Source organism: Mytilinidion resinicola (assembly GCF_010093595.1).
Source record: "Mytilinidion resinicola strain CBS 304.34 unplaced genomic scaffold BDZ99scaffold_13, whole genome shotgun sequence".
NCBI classification, from domain to species: Eukaryota; Fungi; Ascomycota; class Dothideomycetes; order Mytilinidiales; family Mytilinidiaceae; genus Mytilinidion; species Mytilinidion resinicola.
The window spans coordinates 1,329,637-1,350,224 of NW_022985449.1; the positions used below are offsets into that span (position 1 = coordinate 1,329,637).

Below are 20,588 nucleotides of genomic sequence, written 5' to 3' on the forward strand. Positions count from 1 at the left end.
TTCCTCAAACAAATGAACAACCTCTCTCACCACCAACATCAACAGCACTCACTATGGCCGACGACGAAGTTGCAACCAGAGCTCCAGAGAGCGACGCCCAGCCCACTGCCGCCGAAAATGTGGAACAGAGCATCTTTCCTGGCGACACGAGAGCTCAGGCGGGAGCCAGTATGGGCGTAAGACTGCTCACGCCAGACGTCCTACATGGATATATAGCTAATTGTTGCAAAGGAACACTGCACAACGGACAGACCGACCCGTACGCATTACGAGCCCGTATCTTGAACGCCCACTGACTGCGACGTAGCTTCCGGCGAGGTCCCCACCGGCGTTGGTTCTCCTGAGACCCCTCAAAGAAGCTTAGAATAATAAAGCTCATGCGTCGTAGGAAATATCTAAGCTTGGAGGCATAGATGTGAGGCTCTTCTTGTCCCCGAATACTACCAGCCTCTGACAAATTCTCAGGTCTACATCTCAAAGCCGGCCGATTACCCTCATTCGCCCTCAAAGCTCTTGCTCCTACTAACCGGCGGAACTGGCGTCAAGTCTGCGAACAACCAACTGCAGGCAGACAAATACGCATCTGAGGGATTTCTGGTGGTCATGCCCGATCAGTCAGTCCTCTGAACCCCGCAATATTGTCCAAAGTAATTGACTTTCGCAGATTCGGAGGTGACCCGGCCCCGAATAGCGTCGATCAGAGCGCCCATGACAAGCATCCTTCCGTTATCGAACAAATCAAGCTCCGCGTAGGTGAGACTGCGAAGTCTTTCCTGATCGATATGTGGCTGGCCCGACACACCCCCGAGAAGGTTATACCGATCCTACACAAGGTCATTGAAGGAGCCAAAGAAGAGTTCGCAGATGCCGTTGCGAACGGTGGTGGTATATACGGTGTCGGGTACTGCTTTGGGGCGAAGTATATTGTGATACTAGCCGGAGAGCACCCTGATACGGTGGCATGGGACCAGGCTGCGCCAGGAGACGAGGAACAGGGAGTAGTGAAACATATTCCGGTCATTAAGGCCGGTGCAATTGCTCACGGTAAGTCTGAGCCCTAGCTTGCGGCGCCGTTTACTTACATAAGTAGGTACTATGGTCGCGAAGGAGGAAATCGAGGCGGTCAAAGTACCACTTTACATGGCTTGTGTCAAGGACGATCCCCTATTTCCGGAAGAAGTTTTGGAGGAAGGGCGGAAGGGACTCGAGAAGAACAGCATCGAGCACGAGATCCAAGTATTCTCGGATGTACCCCATGGTTTCGCCGTTTTAGGCGACTACGAGGATCCGAATATCAAGAAGTCTCAGACACAGGCCTTCGGGCAGATGCTTGGTTGGATACAAGGCCACTGAGTGTATCTCCAGGTTCCATGGGTCCGTGGTCTTTTGCATTTGCCTGGGGCGTCTGGGCGGTCGGTTGTGGCTGTACTTCCAAAATAAGATTATGGATTTCGAACAGGCTCATGGCTTCATATAATTATATCCCAATGCTCCCCGTATTGCTCCAAACTCCATGCAATGTCAACTACTATACCAATTCTATGTCACCTGCCAACACCTTTTCCCTAATAGCACTCCATCTTACAACTCTTACATCGCCCCTCTTCATTTCGAACGCCCTATCAGTCCCTACGACATTGATTTCCCCTACATCCCTCAAAGCCCTACAAAACACCGCCGTGTCTGGATCCGGCGCATCTATCATACTAATGCCACCCTGGGTATCATCAAGCTTCTGCAACGAATTCGGAAACTGCGAAAGGAAGGAAGACTGGTAATGCGACGCCAGCAGATTCTGGTGTGCGGTGAGATATTGCGATTCGCTCGGAGAAAGGTATTCGGCGGAATTCTGTTGTACATGGAGGGGGTATTTATCAATCTAAACACATTGCCAAAATCAGCTCCACGTCCAAAATCGAAGTAAATGGTCGTCAATGTAGCGATGCCCAATCTCACCTTCGCAACCCGGGCTCTCAAAAACGACCGCACGAGAAACTTGAACCGCTCCAATTCCGTCTGAATCACGATGAGCTTGAAATTCGTCTTCGGGTCCATGTTCCCCGTCTGCTCTTCTACAGTCTCGATCTACCCCAATATCGTGTTAGCCCAGCCCAGCGTCCCAGCCCAGCGTCCCAGCCCTAGAAGCGATTCGGTGACCCACCTGCCTCCTAATCCGCGTCAATACCCTCTCCATCAACGCGTCCGGGTACGGCAGCAGCTCCGGCGCGACGCGCTCGGCGACCCATGCGCGGGTTAGCTCCTGCAGGTCGAGGGTTTCCTGCGGCGCGGACACGTGCAGGGCTTCGGCGAGGATATCATCGATATCCATGGTCGTGGTTTGGGCGCGTCATGTGGGCGCTGGGAAACGGAGTGGGCGCGTGTGATGGGGTGGTGATGGGTGAAATTAAGGTGAGTGGGGCAGATCGCAGATGTGGGGCTGGTGGTGAACGCAATGACGGAGGCGGGCGATTGGGCCGGATGAGTTTCACACCTCTGTTAATGAGAGTTTAGGGGATCGAACATGACGGTGAAGGACTCCTTGGTGAGTTGTTTATAAGGGTTGAAGAGTGCTCTGCAAGCCTAATTTCCAGTCCCGAGATTCGGCGACGAAGAATGAGAGTTGAAATCGCAATCCGGTCAAAACGATTGCAACACCACGAATTTCATCACAGTGAAGGAGCATTAGCACGGCCTGGACTCTAATCACTGTACGATTCATCACCCTGTCAAAATTGACTCAAACAAGACGTATTCGGAATTTTTCCATCAACCTTCCTGTCTTCTACACCGCATCGAGATCCTTAACGTTAGCCGTCCTTTTTCAATCCCGAATTTAAACTCTTTGTCTACTTCAATGAGCTACCTCTGAGAAGATTCCATGTAGCTACGGAACACTCTTCCAAGGTTCTCGCAAGCCATCGTACCTCAGTAGATCGCTTTCTCCCGTATTGCTATTTATATGAATATTGTTTATTTTTATTTTTTTTGCTTTCCCGTGCAACTTTTCAGCCATCCATGGCAATGTCGTGGGACGTTCGCACAGCCAGCGAGGAGTGGCTCAAGGATTACGTCCATCGCATGAGAACCGACAATCTCGTCGGCGGTCTTGAAGAAGGCATAGTAGTAGTCAAACTATCCGACAAACTAGCAGTCAAATATGGATTCGGAGCGACTGCCCAGGAGTAAGCCACGCTCGACTTTGCGCATCAGCATATCGGCCAGAGCATAGTTCGCACCCCTGAAGTGTATCGCTTCTTCATGGACACGTCGGCCACCTTTCCCACCAGCTATATCTTCATGGAATACTTCCGCGGTTGGACATTGGACGACCTCGACCTCACCGTCCACACCGACATAATACCACGCGTAGCCAGCATCATCGCACACTTTGGGTCCCTATCTGGTGGCCAGGTCCCAGGTCCCATTGGCGGTGGTAAGTTACATGGCTATCTCTGGGGCATAGATGGCACTTACACTGTGTTCACCTCCATCGAAGACATGAACATCTGGTTGAACAAGAGGCTCGAAGTCCGCCGTGAGATGGAAGGAAAACGTCTGAGGTTAGCCAAGACCGAAGAAGAGCGGGATCGCATTCTCAAGAGCGGCCTATCTACGAACATAGATCTTACATCCCAAGCCCTTGTGTTGTGTCACTTGGATCTCTGCCGTCGGAACATGATCATGCTACCAGACAGATCCATATGCGTCGCCGACTTCGGCTGTGCGGGCTTGTTCCCGAGGTTCTTCGAGCTACTCACCTTGTCGTTTCTCAACCCCTATGATCCTGAATACACGGAGCCATTGCGGCAGCTAGTCACAGAGCAGCTTGGTATAACAGAGGAGGAGAAGAGACTTATGGAGTTGGTGCGTCGCGTGACTACTGTGAACCACTTTTACTAGTAAGTGCAACTCCTGAATCTCAATGCAGTTTCGCTAACCCAGTGTAGCGGTGAAACCGACGAACACACATTCGTTCGGACGGGAAATACACCACCACTACCACCGCCACTCCCGCTGCCTAAGAAGCCGGCTTCTCCAAATGAACCTCAAGCTTCATCACGCTCATCGCATGAATCTGCGCCCTCTGGTAATGAAGCCCCACCTTCGCCACCACCTCCTCGACTAGGACCCCTAGGAATCCCCCGCCGCGCATCCATACTACCTCCGCCTCCGCCTCCACCTCCACCTCAACTTGACTCTACGGCATCTACCATAATCTGATCTCAGGACGTCGCACTGAAGCTGGACCAAGGGTATATAGCTACCAAAAACACGACCACGCTGTATCGTCACTTCCGCCCCTTACTTATGACACATAAACCTCCCAATCCCAGCGCATGAATCGAAACTTGCTTAGGGCAGTGTTCCACGCCGCGTCTGCGGACTGTGCACACCCTGGCCTATTTTGTTCCAAGGAGTGACATACCGAACCGCCGGGATCGAGTTTTCAGAGACGAGGTGTGCTAACGCTGCGTGGACGCTTCCGGGGGCTTATGGTGCAAAAAGCTCTGGATACGACTGTGTGGATTGAGGTTTCTGGGACGTGGTGAGGAAGTGGAGTGCCACGTTGCGTCTACGTTGGATAGCGGCTTCTCGTGACGGAGGGAAAGAGACTCGGAAGTGAGGTGGTGTCTGGCGGTTTGAGACGGATGTCGTGGGGCCATGTGGGAAGAGGAGAGGGTGAATGTTAAGGCGTCCAATGATAGATGGCATGAGATGCTAATGATGAGACGAAAGAACCTTCGATGCATGAGTGGTTAACATTCGGTACTCGAGCTCAATTCACACCTCAGCCAATCAAATCACCCAAAGGCACCTCAACTCATTTGTAACTCTTCCATTTCAACTCTAACGACGAAACAACCAGATCACCATCGTGCAACCACCGCCCACTCCACCCATTACTAACGACGAGGCTATCCTCGCCACCCACCACTCTTCTCACCCCACAGCGGAAAGGAAAGCTCCCAATCTCGGCCTTCTCCCATGTGGTATATACAACCATTGTATCATCTACACGCCCTCCCCGTCCGGCAAGAACAAGACAGCAGATAAGTACAACAGAACCATGGAAAGTGGAAGCAGCAAAAATGGAGTTTGTCCTTTTGAATGACCTGTGAGGAACAAGAGGGGATGGTATAAGGGGGGTTTGGGTTGAAGGGTATATGTAATGGGAACGCAGTGAGGTAGTAGAGAAGAGCGGGCCAAATGAGAAAGCTCGAGACGGGATGAGAAAGGTGGCGGGTGCATATCGTGTGTGTGAACTTGATGGCTCAGAGGCCGGAGAAGTAGTTCGTCATGGAGCGTGCAATGTTGCAACATGCGACATGAGAAGCAGTGCTGATAGTTGTGATGATCATAGGAGTAATGTCGAGCAGGAACAACAAAGGAGAAAAGAAGACCGCGAGGCAGCAGTCGACAGCTGCGCCAACAGTACCGACCTCCTAGACAAAGCGTCTGGAGAGGTACAGTTCCCGCGGATAATATGATGCAAAAAGAGGAGCTCTAAAGAGCTAAGAAGTAGAATAAGACTCCCAGTGTTGCTCTGGAGGTATCAATCGCTGGGCCAGGAGCAATTGAGTACTTCTCCGGAAGCAGACCAAGAAGCCAAGAGGAGCTCTCCATGAGCAATAACAAAAGGTCGCCGCTTGAACGCCGCAAGGATAGGACCGGAATTTGCTCGCAACGCCGTAATGCTGAAATCTGGGAAAAGTGTTCCATCAATAACTCCGTAAATCCGTTCGCCATAAGCATTGTTCGGGTCATTGGTCTCGTCGACCTAATACGAGGCCATTCGACGAGTCCCGTATCGTCCAGGATTAAAGTAATTATCGGACTCCATTCCCATCGGAAGGATACCGCCGGTTTTAGATCTGCTGTGAGCAGTGGGACTGTCTTCCATCTGACAGGACTGCTGGCCGAACTGTTGCTGACCAAATGCAAATGTTTGGGCCCGGTTTAGTTTTGTACGCTGGCGGAGTTTGTTCATGCCGCGCTCGCAAGCGCTCTCATGCTCCTTGGCGTCCATTCGCAAGTAGTCCCCTATGCAGCGGGGCCGGTGCGATTCGTAGAAAGAGCTGTAGCCACCCTGGAGAATGTATACCTCGGGATAGGTAAGACGTGGGTAGCTTTCAATGTTGACTTCTCGATCTCTACCACGTATAGCTTTGGCCCTGCGACGCATTAGATGAGTCAGCAACAAATATGTTAGAAGAACTTACATTAGAGGTGCGCGGTGCGCGGAGTACTCGCAGTGGAAGATCAGTAGTGTATTGGGTGGTGAGACTTGATTGAAGAGTTCCTCAGCAAGTTGCTCCTTTTCGCAGAAGTTGATTGCCCCGTCGATGTGGCCACCCTTGTATTCATATTCAAAACGGCAATCCACAATGACCGTCTTGTCGTAGATATGATTGAACTCGCCGTCAAGAACGCTGATTAATGTGGTATCGGAAATACGCGGAATGCCGTCGGGCTCGTTCGCAGGTACGAAATGAGGTAGCCTGAGGGCCGGCGTGTCATCACACACATCCATCACAGGGTTGAGTGTAGTGGAAGCATAGCTCTCCTTGTCCTGGTTCATGATATCCCCGGGGTTTTCGTACATGCTGAGAGACCTCCTGAACTTGCTGGGGCGTCGAGAAGGAGCTCCAGTAGGTTTCCGGATGTGTGCACTTAACGGCGAGCCATTTCCACGGCCAAAAGTAGGATTAAGGGTGAAGGGCTGCTTGGGCTTTGGTGGGCCCATGAGCGGACCTCCGAACATCTTTCGGTCCTGTGGTGGAGAGGCAGCGAAGCACTCGTCAAGCGTTGGTGTCGACGAATTCGATAGGCCACTCTGTCCCAGCCCGAATCTGAAAGGTGGACATGGATTGTTCTCCTTCGTCTTCAGAGATACTGTGCTGGTGGACCAGTTCTTGGTACGCGAGAGGGAAGGTCGAAGCAGAGCCGACTTCCTACGACTATGAAACATCAGTACTCGTCTCCAACAGCAGGTTCAACCAACATACTCTGCTGCAGAAACAGGCCGAGGCACCTCCAGGAGAGGGTTCGCTGGTGGAAATGTGCATGGCGACAGCATGTCCTCGCAATCGTTTCTCGACTCCGGGGTGGGCGACGGAATGCTCAGATCACTGACGAACGAGAAGGGTGCCTTGTGGGGGAGAGGCGAGATGTCCATCGAGTCGGGTGCAAAGCCGGGGGACGACGATGGGATCGGTGGGGTTGTAACGCCTTCCCACCGAAATGGTGGTGTCGTGGTGCCTTCTGCTTGAGTGCATGTCAGTCTCGCGGAAGTGAAGCGCTGTGTGAAGCTCTCTTACCCCGATTGTCCAATGGCTGGAAGAGGTTCTGAGTGAAGAGCGACCGACGCGGTGTCGCAACCTGGGGACTAGGAATCGTCAATTGAGATTTCAGAATGCGGGTTGAAGCAAGGGCGTACCTCTGGTCGACATGCAGGTTCGAAGACATGTCGGCGGCCAGACTGGTGGTCGGCGACGAACCACGCAGCGGCTGCAGCGTGAAGTAGTCTGAGCTGCCCTTCTTCATGCTCATATCCCTGAAGTTGAAGTTCTTGGATCCAAATGTGTTTGCTCCACCGAACAAGGGTCTTGACGGTGGCAGGTCTCGGCGGTAGCCCCAGGGGCCAGGAATGGGCGGTGGATGCATGGCCGCGAGCGGGGACGACAGCTCCATGATTGCGAAGCTTCGGGAACCGGTCGAACAGGTGAATTGGTGGCAGTGGTGTCGGCGTGGGCAAACGAGTGCGGCTTATCCAGCGGGTCGACGACGGGAGGGAATGCTCGGCGGCGGATAAGCATGAAAGACAAGAAAGCTAATTCCAATCCTTAAGATGCTGGGGTAAATATCCTCAAGCTGGCAAAGCTATATGAGGAGGTGTCGTAGAGAGTGCTATCGGGCTGTGGGCGACATGGGGGAGCTCAATCCGCAAGGCCTTCGAGGGGGACGGGGGTGCTGCTGCCGTGCGTAAGAACCCAGGTAGCGAACGACTGACTGCCCGAGACGACGACCGAGGGAGAGAGCGAGTGGGAGAGGGGAGAGGGGGAGAGAGAGACCGTGGACGGCCTATGAAGGGTGGAGGAGGAAGAAGAGGGCGGGTGAAGGCGTAGAAGAGGTGGTGCCGAGCCTCGTCTGCTTGTCTCTGGAGCAACGTCCCGGGATGTGGGAGTGGGTCGAAGCGCTCGCAGCTCACCACCAGCGGGCCACCAATACAGACTTGCACAGTTGCGGCTCTGCAGGCGCGCGAGGGATTGCGAAGTGCTCTATGCCGGAGAGGGTCCCGCAGCGTGGCGATCAGCCATTATAAACCGCCGGCGGCTGCCCCAGATCGCGATCAGGTTCGCATATCCCCACCCACGGCCAGTGTTTACTGCTCGATGCGCGCGCCTTAGCTGTGCTGCGCGCATTTACGTCTGACGCCGCCCGTCACGGCGACCTCTGCTTCGTCAATGCCAGCGCCAGGCGAGGCCAGGGCCCTGTGCTAGCCGCTGCGGCACAGCGGCCAGCAAACAGCCTGCGAACTGGGCAGCCCAGCAGCAAGGCCGGCCTCCACCAGCATCCACCACCCAGCATCCAGTGTGCGTTTCCACGGCGCCGTCACGTTGCTGGGCCAGAGGCACGGGCACCGACCGCGGGCATCTTGCCTGCAACGCCCGCCCACAGTCGCACATGGCTGCAATGCTCCGTTAAAGGCGCGGATGGTGCGTTGGACGGCCGCAACCCCCTCTCGCTCGCTGCCATGCCGCCCTCCGCGTCCTCACCGCACGACGCGTCGGGCCTCCGCCAGCTTCGTCCACAACAACAAACCCCCCACCTTCTCAATTCACTCCGCATCGCTATCTCGTGCTACTCCGGGCTCGCCATGCAGGACGACGCGCTTTCCGTCATTCAGAAGCGGCGCAACGCCCAGCAAGGAATCGCCGTCAAGCCAGCCCGCGTCTCGCGCCTCCCGTTGGCCCCAGCCTCGAATCCTTACGGCAGGGATAGACCTCTGCTCGACACCCCCATTGGGCCGACGGGAGATTCACCACTGCCTCACTGGTGCGTGTTTGCCGATGTTGCAGCGCCTGGCGAAGGCAAGCGTTGTTGCATGGTGTCGTAGCCGGCCCGTGAACCTCTGGTCTCCAGCTTCTGCTTGCACAGGCCTGCATAAACCGGCTAAAGCGCTGCTCTAACGGGGCCGTCGCAACCAGCCTTGCGCCGCGATCGTTCTCAAAGTGATGGATCACACTTCTCAGCGTCCCGAACAACGTCATGGACAAGGCATCGTCGGAAGACGATAGAACGTCGGGCCATCGCGCGCCTCGCCGAGGTTTGCAACCAGTTTTCAGCAGCATTCAACCTTGGAACACGACGCTGCCGTCTGCCCAAGCGAGCGAGCAAACACGGAAAAGGAAGCACTCCTGCACGCAATAACTCGGAGTCTCCGGCTGTCGCAAGCCTCAGCAAGAGGGCGGGCTGACGTTCGATCGAGAACGCGTCCGGCTGTTCGACCAGCCGCCAAAGGAGCTTCCACCACCCCAGGGCGGTTCCACGCTTTCAGACCCCACCAAACAGCTCTGCGGGCCCCTCTTCTGCAGGCTGACAGGCTCTTGTCGCGCCTTTGTCTGGCGCTTGCAGGGAGCGGTTGCTGCTGACCGCTTTTCAGCTGCGCTGTGCAGCTCTCGTGTCGGCTGCTGCTGGGGAGACGCGACTTGCCAAGCGTAAACATTGAACGAGGAGCCTGGTCCCGTGATTAATTCGGCTCCGCCTGCAGAACGAATGCCGAACTGGGCCCGTTTCAGGCTCTCGTCCCTCCACATCGACGAGAGGGGTGTCAGACGCAGTGACTTCGCTCCATCCCAGCGGTCACATCCGAGAGGGCAGCCATGGCCAGGGATCGAGGTCAGTCGGTCGGTCTCATGATATCGTGAGCAATCAAGGATCACTGCGGCTGTAACGGTTCGGCGAGAAGAGCTTCGTTTCACTGTGCTGGCCTGACTATGCATTGTAGTAGCACTTGTTTACTCGTACTATCATGCATACACGATTGGCGATTATCTGATGCGTCATTTAGCTCCTAAAAGACTGAGTTTTCGCTTCACGGTAGGTCCCGCAATTTGACTTTGCTTCTGAGTCCTGCAGGTACCCGTGAGTGATCTCCACATTGTAAGATCAATGTCTTTCTAGAAGAGCCCTTGTAGCTGCATGTTGGGACAGTGTTTCGCACGCGCGGAACATGCAATTGACTCCGCAGTAAAATTAGACTCGATTTCCCGCTTGGTCGAGGCTGGTGCGCGTGAGCATAAGTTGACTAAAATGAGTTGAATATCATCGCACAATGATAGTAATTCGATCACAAGTCCATAGTTATCCTTAATCTCCATGTTGGATTAAACAATGGAATACTTCCAGATCCGTGGCACTGCTTGACTTGTGAACCGTGGGTCGAATAGCTTCATACGTGTCTTGCTCGGGTCTAGCTCGAGATTACATCATCGAAATCTTGGCAGAAAGCTCCACTTCGAAACTTTTTGTGAAACTTCGATATTGCACGCGCCAGCAACCTCACGACTCTAGAAACCCTCAAGATGTCTCGCAAAAGACGCCAAAGCGATATAAAAGACGAAGCTACGCCGCCAGCAGATTCTGGCCCCCAGAAGCGCCGGCGTCAATACACTGAAGAGGACGCAAAATTGGCACAGCTATTTGAAAATCTCGCATCTGAGACCGAAGATGTTCGCATGAATGCTGCCAAAGAGATCGTGAAGAGATTCTCACCGAAAAGCAGTCCGACTCCGGAGACAGTAGATCGGGCAGTGATCCGGCTGATAAGAGGACTTTGCAGCAATCGCAAAGCAGCTCGACTTGGCTTTGGCATAGCTCTAACAGAAGTACTCCACCAGCTTTTTGGACCAGGAAGTTCGCCTCTAGAAGGGCTCGATTTTAGTGCCGAGAGTATAGTCGATTTGGTGACCGAACGAACGAAACCAGATGCCAGTGCCGTCGGCCAGGTTAGTCAACAGCTGTTGAACGAAGCAACACTTAGGCTAATTCAAAGCAGGAAAGAAAAGACCACCTCATCGGTCAAATCGCTGGATACAGAGCCATCCTGGAATCTACCATCCTCGTCCAACCGAGCGTCCCATTGGAATGCTGGAACAATTTACTCGATCGCATCTACGAGCTTGCACGCGACAAACCCTGGCTTCGAGAAGAATGCGGCTCGGTGTTATGCGGAACGGTCCGAAATTTGCAGTCTATAAAAGGAAACACAAAACACATCGAGGAAATCATTGGACGGCTATCTACATACAATCTAGCAAAGACACCTGAAGGGATAGCTATATGGCTGGTGACCCGTTCACTATTCTCCCAAGATGTGCTGCCAGAAGACATCTGGCGCAAGAAGGATCCTCTTTGTACCAAGGAGAGGCGTGTTCTCGCAAATGTGCTTAAAGAGAACTTTGTCAATGTATCGGATTCCAAACCCAAATCTGACAGCAAGAACGTCAAGGGTGGGTCTGCTCACTCAAGACCGAGTTTTGCCTGGCACTTTGTCCTCCAAGAAATGCTAGGGAGAGAAAGCAAGTCCGATTTCGCCAAGTTCTGGATCGATGTGGTTGACGGTAATTGCATATCTCCGTTCCGTAAATTGAACATTCAGGCTAACCGAAATAGAAAACCTATTTTCGGCATCTGCATCTCTGGAACGCAAATCCTGGGGCTTCCAGCTTCTTAATAATATGCTCTTGACTGCTCCGGAATGGGTGCTACCCTCGCTTTTCAGTCCCAATCTTATGAGATCTCTGATCAACCACCGGAGTAAGGAGGACAGGTTCCTTCACAACGCGACAATGTCGCCTTTGAAAGCAATGCAGACACGAGTTGAAGCTGAGCCAGGACTTGCGGCTCCGTTCGTAATCGCGCTGACGTCTAAGAACGGCAACATCAGATTCGATCAGCTTACGAAGACTAAGACCGTTGAAGGGCTCCTACTTCTCGCTGATGATGATGCTCTTTCGAAGATTGTGCAACACTTCAATGCGCTAATCATTAGACCAGAGGATGAATCAGATTCTGCTGCCGAATCATACAGGCGCGTAATTGCTGATATGCTCTCATCTCTCGTCAAAGGCTACAAGGGCTACGATGCACCCGCAGACATCCTAGGCTCTGCTAATAAGAAGTCATGGCTCCGAGATTTACTTGACCATTTCGTTGAATTTGGTTATTTTGTCCCAAAGGAGTCTGAGGCGGATGAGACGGCACCGTCACCTCCGATATCAACTTCCAATCGGACTACGTTCAGGGACAGGATATCGTCTTGTCTCGCCCATTTAGTGGCGCTCCGACAGGATAGCAAATCGCAGAAGCGCACACCTTCAGGTCGATTGGTATCCTTTCCATATTTGGTAGCGTCAGGAATCCGCACAAGGGCGAGGTCTTCCAAGACTTTGAATCTGGTCTTTGAGGCCGATGATGAAGTCCTGGATACTGTTAAGAAGGCCCACAAGCATCTGAAAACGATCGAGTCACAGGTACATAGATAAAACTCTACCCCTTATGATGCTTGCTCACCGTTTCACAGCAATCGTCCTCCGAGGCGGGCAAATCAGCAACTAACGATGCTTTCATCTTACTATATTCCCTGACGATCCTTCAAGTCTACAATGGAGACTCCGATGCCGTCTCAATCCTGTCTGAGCTCGACGTTTGCTATACAGCAATATCCGGGAAAACAGACTCGGATAGCGAAAGCAGCTTTGACCTGCTACTTGAGCTCTTATTGAGTTTCCTCGCGAAGCCCTCTACGCTCTTGAGGAAACTTGCCGAGCAAGTATTTACGACTTTCACGGCAAGCGTGACCCGGGATAGCCTCGGGTCTTTAATTGACATTCTGTATAAGAGCGAGAATCTCTCTGGCCAGCAAGAGCTCTTTGACCAAAATGCCGACGAGGCAGATGGAAGCGAGCTCGATGAGAACAAGGATTCTGGTGACGACTCAGACGTGGAAATGATTGACGGAGAGCTCGACTCTGATGTAGAGGTAGAGGACGGTGACGTTCCAAGCGACTCAGAATCAGACGACGAAGCCGATAGCTCGGACAAGGACGATGAAGAGGCCGCCAGATTTGAAGCCCTCTTAGCAGGAGTCCTAAAGACGGACCCCCAAAACGGCGAGGCGTCTGACGCTGAGACCTCCGACGGCGAAGACATGGACGACGAGGAGATGATGGCGCTAGAACCCCACCTGACCAAGATTTTCCAAGAGCGAAAGAAGACAACCAGCAAGAAGAAGGAAAACAAAAACGCGAGAGAGACGATGCTCAATTTCAAGAACCGTGTCCTGGATCTCCTCCTCATCTACGTCAAGAAACAGCACCAGAACCCGCTGGCTTTAGGACTTATCCTCCCTGTTCTGCGCTTGGTGCGCATGAGCACGAGTAAGCAGCTTTCTGAGAAGAGCTTTAATCTGCTTAAAGAGTATTTCGAGGCTTGTAAGAAGGGGCTGCCGAAACCGGAGGCGCAGGAGCAGCTTTGGGAGATTCTGAAAACTGTTCACGAGGAAGTGAAGATTGATGGGTCGAAGTTGCATGGGAATGCGTGTAGCAAGTCGAGTCTGTTTGTTGTGAAAGTGCTGGTTGCGATGGATAGGGAGAATAGGGGCAAGGCTACGGATGTGTATAAGGAGAGTGAGCGGGAGTGGAATCTGGATCCGAGCTCGAAGGTGCAGTCCGGGTTCTTTAGTGAGTGGCTGAATTGGTGTATTCAGACGCGGAGGCAGAAGTGAGGGGTGTGGAGATGACGGGCTTTGATGGGTAGTAGCTGATGGGTTTCATAATTTCAATACTATACCCGTCAGGACAAGCTGTCCCTAATTGATATCCCCACTAATATTTCAATCCCATCTCTGCGCTTTGGTGAATTGTCTTCACGTAGAGGATCTGGGACGTGAGAGAAGAACCGCACTATTCTCAACAAGAACCCTCAATCATCAACCAAGAACCCCCTTGTCACTTCACAAAGCGTTCCCGAATCCCGGACTTGGCTAAGCTCTTTAATCACAAGAAAAGTCACGCGTGAGCCAAGGGGAAGGGGTATAAATCTTTCTCGCCCGCTGCTTCTGACTTTTTCCTTCATGGATGGATTGGCGGCTTCTGCAGAACTTCTTCGAAGACGGCATCCATGGGTACTGGGAAGTTGGTGGATCAAAAAAACACTTCCAACACGACATGTCTTGGTGCGGTGCTGAGAGGAGGTTTGTGACAAAGAGGTTAGAGTAAATGCTCTATATTTACATGACAATGGAGAAGGCCTTCCGGCTTTGGTTTTGGGAGAAGCTGTGTCGTTTGAGAGCTCGTGAGGTCGGTGATGGAGGTCGGCTCGGGGGAGGATTGGCGATTATTAACAGCACTTCGAAGTGAGAATACGCAGGGTTGTCCTGCTAGTTATGTTGATCTGTAGATATTGGTGGCGATTGTCAGAGAGTAGTTGTGATAGTGTTGAGTATTATTAGTCGAGAAGATGTTGACAGGCCCTCCATACGCGGTTTGCCTTGCTGTTTTCAAACGCCCACCAAATCCTCCATGGAATTTATGGACTTCGACTGTTTTTCCAATCTCCACACGATCTTGAAGAACTCCACACTAAGAAAACGAAGAGCCAATCGAGCTTATATATGCTACTAGATATTTAGATGACGGAATCGTTCCGTCCATTACCCCGCGACCCCACTATATCCCAATGACTACCCCCTCGAGTAGCAACAACTATCTCATCCCAGGCTTCCAATCCTCTCAATTGCTTCCCCTTCCATACACCATCATGTCCGTTCAAAAAGTCGTCCTAATCACCGCCGGTTCCGCCGGTCTAGGCGCCGAAATCGCACGAGTCTTCGCCCCAGACTTCCGCGTCGTACGTACATACCAACCCAAAAAAGCCCCCCTTTCCTGCCATTAAGCGCCCCTCTCCATCAAGAAACCCAAGAAGAACACGAAATCTTACATCCTCCCTCCCAGATAATCAACTACGCCTCCAACGCCACCCGCGCGGAATCTCTCCTCGCGGAACTATCGCAAACACCAAACACCCACCCTTCCCCCCAACTCCCCCGTTTCCACGCCATCCGCACCGACGTCTCCTCCAAACCTGCCGTGCACGCCATGGTCGCCGAAGCCATCGCCGTCATGGGCCGCCTCGACGTCGTCGTCTCCAACGCCGGCTGGACGCGCCTAACCAACTTCTCGGATCTCGACGAGGGCGTCGTCGAGGAGGACTGGGACTTGTGCTTCACCATGAACGTGAAGACGCATCTGTGGCTGGCGTACGCGGCGCGGAAATGGCTGGATGAGAGCGAGGGGGCGCTGATTACGACGGCGAGTGTGGCGGGGGTGAAGCCGGGGGGGAGTTCGTTGGTGAGTGTTCGCTGTTCAGATGGTTTTTGGGGGATTGGACTGATTGGTGTGATGTTAGCCATATGCTGTGACGAAGGCGGCGCAAATCCATTTGGCGAAGGGGCTGGCGGTGATTTGTGCGCCGAGGATTAGGGTGAATACGGTGTCGCCGGGGTTGTTGTTGACGGTATGGTTCCTAGGTCGATTTTATGGACGGGGAGCTGACGTTGGGGGGCAGGAATGGGGTATGAAGTTCCCAGATGCGAAGCGGGAGGCGGCGAAGGAGAGTACGAAGCTTAAACGGTTGGCGACTGTGGAGGTGAGTTTGTTGTAGCTCACTGATGTTCTACACTCGTGGCCATTCATCAGTCGAGCATGTAGGTAAGGGGCAGAGTTAAGAAACTAACAACAATACAGGACGTTGCCGCTCAAGTGAGAACCCTCGCGCTCAGCCAGTCCGCAACTGGTCAGAACCTCTGCATAGACGGCGGCTCCTCGATGTAACCATAGCACAGCTTCACTCGCATTAAAACCTCTCTCTCCCTCCTCACACTCCCCTCTCCAAAGCATCCCCCACCCCAACTCAACCGCGAACACACGCAGAATAAACCACATTATCAAAAACCGGAATCTTCACCAAATCCGTAACATCCTGCACCAACTCCACACCCACGCTCACCACGTCCGAAAACGGCGTCAGATCCGCCGTCGCATACGCCTGCTCCTCCACCGTCACAGCCGGACTATACACAAACTCTCTCACCAGCGTCTTCCCACTCTTACTCATCCCACTGAACCTAATCGTGCACGCAACCGGCACTCCAACCGCAGGCACCTCGTCATTAACCGCACAGGCATACCGCACACTCTTCAGCGAGAATCGATCGGTCTTGGGGCCCGGGAGCAGCAACGCGGGACCGAGCGTAGCGTCGGAAATGGGGCCGAAGGAGATTATGTTGAAGTCGGAGGGCGTCTCGAGGAGGCTGATGTCCGGCCGCCGGAAGTAGACGATGCCGCTGTAGTTTAGGGCGCCGTAGAGGTTTAGAGGGGTGAGGGCGGGCACGGCACCGACGGTGAGGTCGTCGAACTGGAGGGAGGTTTGTCAGGGAGCGTGAGCTAGGTGAGAGGAGGGCGACTGACCTTGTCGGTGTAATTGTATGTTTTGCAGGCTGGGGCGGCGGTTGGGACGGCGAGGGCTGTTGCGGTGAGCGCGACGAGGACGGCCAAGAGCTGCATCGTGGCGGCGGAGGGATTGTTGGTCTAGGGGTCGAAATGGTTCGCGGGAGAAGACGATGTGAGTTTATTCCTGCGGAAACTAGACATTTATATACTCGCCCAGGTGGAACACAGGCGCGGAGTCCCGATCAGCCCACCACGACGACTCCGGTTGTGGCGGATACTGGTTTACGGCAATGGAGCGTCGTGGTTGCGATCAGGATGCCTTTGCCTTGTTGTCCTCCCGGTGTTTTCAGTATTTGATTTAAATCGCCTAACTTGAATGGAGCTCGGGACGTGTGCGCCACAGCCACGATAGCCACCAATATGACACGAAGGACGCCTGGTGCTCGCAATGTTAGGCCCAAATACCTCCGTCAGTGGCTTCGGAATGGTCGAGGTGGTAACTTCGAGGCTGCAGGTCATGTTGCAGTAGTGATCTTTAGATGACTAGTTGTCTTGTGTTAAATGCCAACTGTGGAAAGAGATGCATTGGGAGAGGTGCTAATGTTTCTTTAACCTGCGTTCCGGCTGGGCTTGAATATCTAGCGTGCATGCACAAGATTGCTGACGTTGCATAGTAACATCCAAAAGTGCAAATGATGTGGAGAAGATGAAGTAGGTCGGCTTGGTGCAGTCGGATTGATGAGAAGCTGATGTTAGATAATGTTACGGGAGTAACGTGCGGCGGAAGACGAGATAGTGGCTCAGGGAAGAGAATGTTTGAAATGATGGATAGAATTAAGAGTGATCATTGAGGCATGTAACCTTCGTCTTGGCTGCTGGGCAAAACGCTCAATGGTTATGGAGACTCGTAATCGATCACATGCATGCCGTCAAATGGTAGAATCAGGAACTGAGCCCACCCATAACATAAACTCAATGCACCTTGCCCGCCCAATTCCGTAGACCGTCCCTAAGAAACCCCTAGAAAACATAATCAAGCAGGTCCGGAGATTGTACTCTACCTATTGGTCCTCCGATCCTTCTTCAGAGGCGAGAACTGGAACCCATCCTCCGTCATCATCTTGAAACCCCCACTGATCGGTCCTTTGACACCCTTGCCAGCCAGTAGGGTCTTTCCAAGCGCTCGCGCTGCAAAAAGCCCCTTGCCTGGGATCGGCTTCGCGGGGAGATCGTCTTCCTCAGCATCAAACAGTGTCTTGCCGAGGCCACTGCTACCCAGCTTGCGCTTTTTCTTCTTCTCAGGGGCTGGCTCCTCATTGAAAGCAGCAAAGGACATGAGGGACTTTCGAGGCTTGCTCTTGGGGCGAGATGCAGGCTTAAGTACGGGAACCGCAGGGACCGTGATCTTCTCCGTGTTCTCTGTGATAGTAGTAATTGGCGCAGAAACAGGCTTTTCCGCGTTCTCCTCCGCAACTTCGGTGACTTCTTCGGTGACCTTCTCCAGAGTAGAGATGGGTGCCTTCTTTCGTGCAGGCGGGTTTGCGTTGGCTTTGCTTGAAGCTGCTGGTGCAAGCGGTTTTGCTATTGGCTTAACCCTGGGCTGGGCGGCTTTCTTGGTCGCTTTCTTGGGAGGTGCAGAGGGAGTCGCTTCGGGAGCCTCTTCGTCTGCATCCTCTTCTACTATAGGATCATCTTGTGGAGGGCTATCGGGTGCTATGCTTGTCGTGCGGTTCAGGAAGGGCGTGATTGAAAAGGTCGACTTGTCACCCACAGCCGCAGTAGCAGCTCGTTTTGTCCTCTTCATGGGAACACCATCGCCAGGTGTGCCGATAGTTGCATCTGGGTCGGCAGAGGCTGCCATTCGCTTGCGGGGGTTCTTTGCAGGCTTTTCGACGATCGGGTGGGTAGCAGCTTCAGCCTTGAGCCTCTGAAGTTCGGCCTCTGTTTCCTTGAGCTTCTCCTTGGTTGACTTTAGCTTGTTTCGGAAAGCGTTCAGTTTCTCATCGAGGACAGCCTGGTGGCCCTCTGCTTGGGCCTGAGCCTTGTGGAACTCCTTCTCCTGTTTCTGGCGGTCTAATTTCTCCTGAGCCAATTCTTTCCGTAGTTCGTCAACCTGGGGATCGTCTTCCCTGTTGTTAGTGGCCCTTTCGACCTTTTGTAACGCGAGCTCAGTAGCACGCTTCTGGGACTGGAAATCGGACTTGCATTTCTCTAGGGCGAGTTCAGATTTCTCCAAGGCTTTCTCGGCACGTTCGCATTCGCGTTTTTGTTTAGCCAGATCCTTCTGAAGTGTTTCTAACTCGGCAGCTAGGGCCTTGTCCGCCTTTGCGCTTGACTCCTTCTGCTGTCGCAATTCCTGAGATTCGAGATCTGACTGGGCTTTCTCTAGGGCGGCCTCGGACTTTTGCAGGGCTTTCTCGGCCCGCTCGCGATCGCGCTTCTGCTTGCCTAGGTCCTTCCGGAGGGACTCTAATTCTGCGATCAACTCCTCATCTTGCTCATTGCTCTTCCCCTGTCTAGCCAGTGCCCGTGCGGATGTGCGCTTTTCATTTTCGAGTTCGACTTGTAAGGTGGTCAATTCGCGTTGTAGCGAGAGCTTTTCGGCAAGCAATCCCTGGTTCGTCTCCACCTGGGTTCGCAGGTATTCCACTTCCGGTTTCAGCGTAGCAACCTCGCGAGACAGGGCCAGTTTCTCCGTTAGGACTTTCGTAGAGTCGGTGCTAACGCCCTCCATCGCCTTTAATTCAGCCTATGTCCAGTGTTAGTGCTGCAGCCTCCCCGCGATTATGAGTGACCCGTACCTTAACGCTGTTGAACTCCCGGGACTTGGCGCGTATGTCGTTCTCAAGGTCTTCTTTCTCAGACTGGAGCTGCTCCAACTGAGATAGTGCTTCATCCAGAGCTGTTTCCAATACATCCGAACGCGCTTCCTCGTCGGTCAATTTGTTGTTTAGATCGTCGTTTTCATCGTCGAGCAGCTGGATCTGGAATCGGAGCTTCCGGATATTCTCATCTTTGGCGACGACTTCGACGGAGTGCTTGCTGCGCGCTAGATTCAATTCAAGACTCGCGGTTCGGAGCGAATGTTGTAGCTGTAGACGCGCGGGTTGTCAGTGAGCGGGTATCGCGTGAATCTGAAAGAGAAATACTTACGTCTATTACTTCAGGAATGCTGTCTGGCTCCATCTTGGGTGCCATAAATTATGTTAGTAGACCAGAATATGCGGTGGTGGTGCGAGGCGGTAGGGTGGTGGAGTGGATAACGAGGGTGTGGTTCGGGAGTGCATTTATCAACAAACAATCGCTTGGGGGCGGGTCCGGTGGTCACGTGTCAGTCACATGGAAGACCATTCAATTTCCAATGTGATCAGAATCATATTTTTTCATCAATACTCTATATGTCTAGAAAAATCTTCGATGCTCATGTCTTAGCAGGGATTAGTTACGACACTTCGCAAAATACTCTTTCCCTGAGAATGATCCCCACTAAGGTCCATTTCTACTTTCGAGCCTGAGCACACAAAGTTAGAGCTCTACTACTGTTCACCCCGCTCCTGTCGCCCTCACCCACTGCGTCGCTACGGAACCTTGGCCTCATATGCTGTTTTTTGGATTGTCACCCGTTCCGGCCGCCAGGTCCCCCCTTTCGGCACTAAGCTTAAGTAAACTTGTCCTCTATCATAAGAAGGGCTGATGTTTCGATCTGAGATGGCGGAGCCATCGAACCTTGGTCTTATTGCCTGTCGATGAATACTAAATACACGAAATTAGATCTTCTGGACTCACTTCGCTGGTTTTTGTTCCTACCGCGCAACGCATCTTATCATTTGATCACTTCAGGTCGATACGCTACTGCGGCCCAGGTGCCGAGAGGTCGTCCTAATTTTGAAGGATGTCCTGAAAAAACTGAAGCATGTTCACGAGGAAATCAGGTATGCACCCGCAGACTACAGCTGGGAAGCGGAGGTAATTGAGTCTCTCAACCATGTCACGAGGAACACATCAGTGAAAATAGTCTTCAGTATTGCTGAGCATCATGGTTGCTTATCGCTTCTCCATCTTCGTGCAATGGGG

At 52.9% G+C, this 20,588-nt stretch overlaps 8 protein-coding genes across 8 annotated transcripts; 5 read left to right on the forward strand and 3 right to left on the reverse strand.

The window, feature by feature from the left end:
* Positions 1-13: 13 nt before the first annotated feature.
* Positions 14-1,660, forward strand: BDZ99DRAFT_464932 (alpha/beta-hydrolase). Its single transcript, XM_033720439.1, has 7 exons — positions 14-176; positions 232-259; positions 308-330; positions 389-415; positions 466-614; positions 665-1,044; positions 1,091-1,660. Exons 1-7 carry the CDS (start codon positions 54-56, stop codon positions 1,351-1,353), a joined length of 993 nt encoding a protein of 330 aa, XP_033575002.1. The 5' UTR covers positions 14-53; the 3' UTR covers positions 1,354-1,660.
* Positions 1,275-2,440, reverse strand: BDZ99DRAFT_71801 (GINS complex, Sld5 component). The gene is made up of 3 exons (XM_033728846.1): positions 2,162-2,440; positions 1,957-2,085; positions 1,275-1,879 (listed from the first exon to the last, which is right to left on the reverse strand). Exons 1-3 carry the CDS (start codon positions 2,327-2,329, stop codon positions 1,529-1,531), a joined length of 648 nt encoding a protein of 215 aa, XP_033575003.1. The 5' UTR covers positions 2,330-2,440; the 3' UTR covers positions 1,275-1,528.
* Positions 2,441-3,015: 575 nt separating this feature from the next.
* Positions 3,016-4,216, forward strand: BDZ99DRAFT_489555 (uncharacterized protein; the record flags this gene model as incomplete). The annotated part of the gene is made up of 4 exons (XM_033722992.1): positions 3,016-3,182; positions 3,225-3,535; positions 3,623-3,864; positions 4,136-4,216. 4 exons carry the CDS (start codon positions 3,016-3,018, stop codon positions 4,214-4,216), a joined length of 801 nt encoding a protein of 266 aa, XP_033575004.1.
* A 1,334-nt stretch (positions 4,217-5,550) lies between these two features.
* On the reverse strand, positions 5,551-7,779 carry BDZ99DRAFT_71796 (Rhodanese-like protein). Its single transcript, XM_033728845.1, has 5 exons — positions 7,439-7,779; positions 7,320-7,387; positions 7,008-7,266; positions 6,222-6,959; positions 5,551-6,173 (listed from the first exon to the last, which is right to left on the reverse strand). Exons 1-5 carry the CDS (start codon positions 7,690-7,692, stop codon positions 5,780-5,782), a joined length of 1,713 nt encoding a protein of 570 aa, XP_033575005.1. The 5' UTR covers positions 7,693-7,779; the 3' UTR covers positions 5,551-5,779.
* A 148-nt stretch (positions 7,780-7,927) lies between these two features.
* BDZ99DRAFT_500306 (uncharacterized protein) lies at positions 7,928-9,394 on the forward strand (the record flags this gene model as incomplete). Its single annotated transcript, XM_033723711.1, has 2 exons — positions 7,928-7,979; positions 8,355-9,394. 2 exons carry the CDS (start codon positions 7,928-7,930, stop codon positions 9,116-9,118), a joined length of 816 nt encoding a protein of 271 aa, XP_033575006.1. The 3' UTR covers positions 9,119-9,394.
* A 1,160-nt stretch (positions 9,395-10,554) lies between these two features.
* On the forward strand, positions 10,555-13,923 carry BDZ99DRAFT_536019 (uncharacterized protein). The gene is made up of 4 exons (XM_033726568.1): positions 10,555-11,009; positions 11,060-11,624; positions 11,677-12,536; positions 12,587-13,923. Exons 1-4 carry the CDS (start codon positions 10,587-10,589, stop codon positions 13,787-13,789), a joined length of 3,051 nt encoding a protein of 1,016 aa, XP_033575007.1. The 5' UTR covers positions 10,555-10,586; the 3' UTR covers positions 13,790-13,923.
* Positions 13,924-14,823: 900 nt separating this feature from the next.
* On the forward strand, positions 14,824-15,896 carry BDZ99DRAFT_391535 (oxidoreductase ucpA; the record flags this gene model as incomplete). Its single annotated transcript, XM_033715730.1, has 5 exons — positions 14,824-14,913; positions 15,018-15,413; positions 15,472-15,579; positions 15,631-15,711; positions 15,810-15,896. 5 exons carry the CDS (start codon positions 14,824-14,826, stop codon positions 15,894-15,896), a joined length of 762 nt encoding a protein of 253 aa, XP_033575008.1.
* Positions 15,897-17,571: 1,675 nt separating this feature from the next.
* BDZ99DRAFT_391824 (uncharacterized protein) lies at positions 17,572-19,606 on the reverse strand (the record flags this gene model as incomplete). The annotated part of the gene is made up of 2 exons (XM_033715751.1): positions 17,572-19,263; positions 19,316-19,606. Coding segments are annotated over 2 exons (1,983 nt in total), but the record flags the coding sequence as incomplete, so codon positions are not given.
* Positions 19,607-20,588: the final 982 nt, after the last annotated feature.

Bases quoted from the DNA above. Each gene is read 5' to 3' on its own strand.
- BDZ99DRAFT_464932 (XM_033720439.1), top strand. From the start codon at position 54: ATGGCCGACGACGAAGTTGCAACCAGAGCTCCAGAGAGCGACGCCCAG. The intron at 177-231 runs GTAAGACTGCTC...ATTGTTGCAAAG, and splicing joins AGGCGGGAGCCAGTATGGGC to GAACACTGCACAACGGACAG. The intron at 416-465 runs GTGAGGCTCTTC...ACAAATTCTCAG, and splicing joins CTAAGCTTGGAGGCATAGAT to GTCTACATCTCAAAGCCGGC.
- BDZ99DRAFT_71801 (XM_033728846.1), bottom strand. From the start codon at position 2,329: ATGGATATCGATGATATCCTCGCCGAAGCCCTGCACGTGTCCGCGCCG. The intron at 2,086-2,161 runs GTGGGTCACCGA...ATATTGGGGTAG, and splicing joins TGACGCGGATTAGGAGGCAG to ATCGAGACTGTAGAAGAGCA. The intron at 1,880-1,956 runs GTGAGATTGGGC...CAATGTGTTTAG, and splicing joins TGAGAGCCCGGGTTGCGAAG to ATTGATAAATACCCCCTCCA.
- BDZ99DRAFT_71796 (XM_033728845.1), bottom strand. From the start codon at position 7,692: ATGGAGCTGTCGTCCCCGCTCGCGGCCATGCATCCACCGCCCATTCCT. The intron at 7,388-7,438 runs GTACGCCCTTGC...GACGATTCCTAG, and splicing joins AACCTGCATGTCGACCAGAG to TCCCCAGGTTGCGACACCGC. The intron at 6,960-7,007 runs GTATGTTGGTTG...GATGTTTCATAG, and splicing joins CGGCCTGTTTCTGCAGCAGA to TCGTAGGAAGTCGGCTCTGC.
- BDZ99DRAFT_536019 (XM_033726568.1), top strand. From the start codon at position 10,587: ATGTCTCGCAAAAGACGCCAAAGCGATATAAAAGACGAAGCTACGCCG. The intron at 11,625-11,676 runs GTAATTGCATAT...TAACCGAAATAG, and splicing joins CTGGATCGATGTGGTTGACG to AAAACCTATTTTCGGCATCT. The intron at 12,537-12,586 runs GTACATAGATAA...ACCGTTTCACAG, and splicing joins TGAAAACGATCGAGTCACAG to CAATCGTCCTCCGAGGCGGG.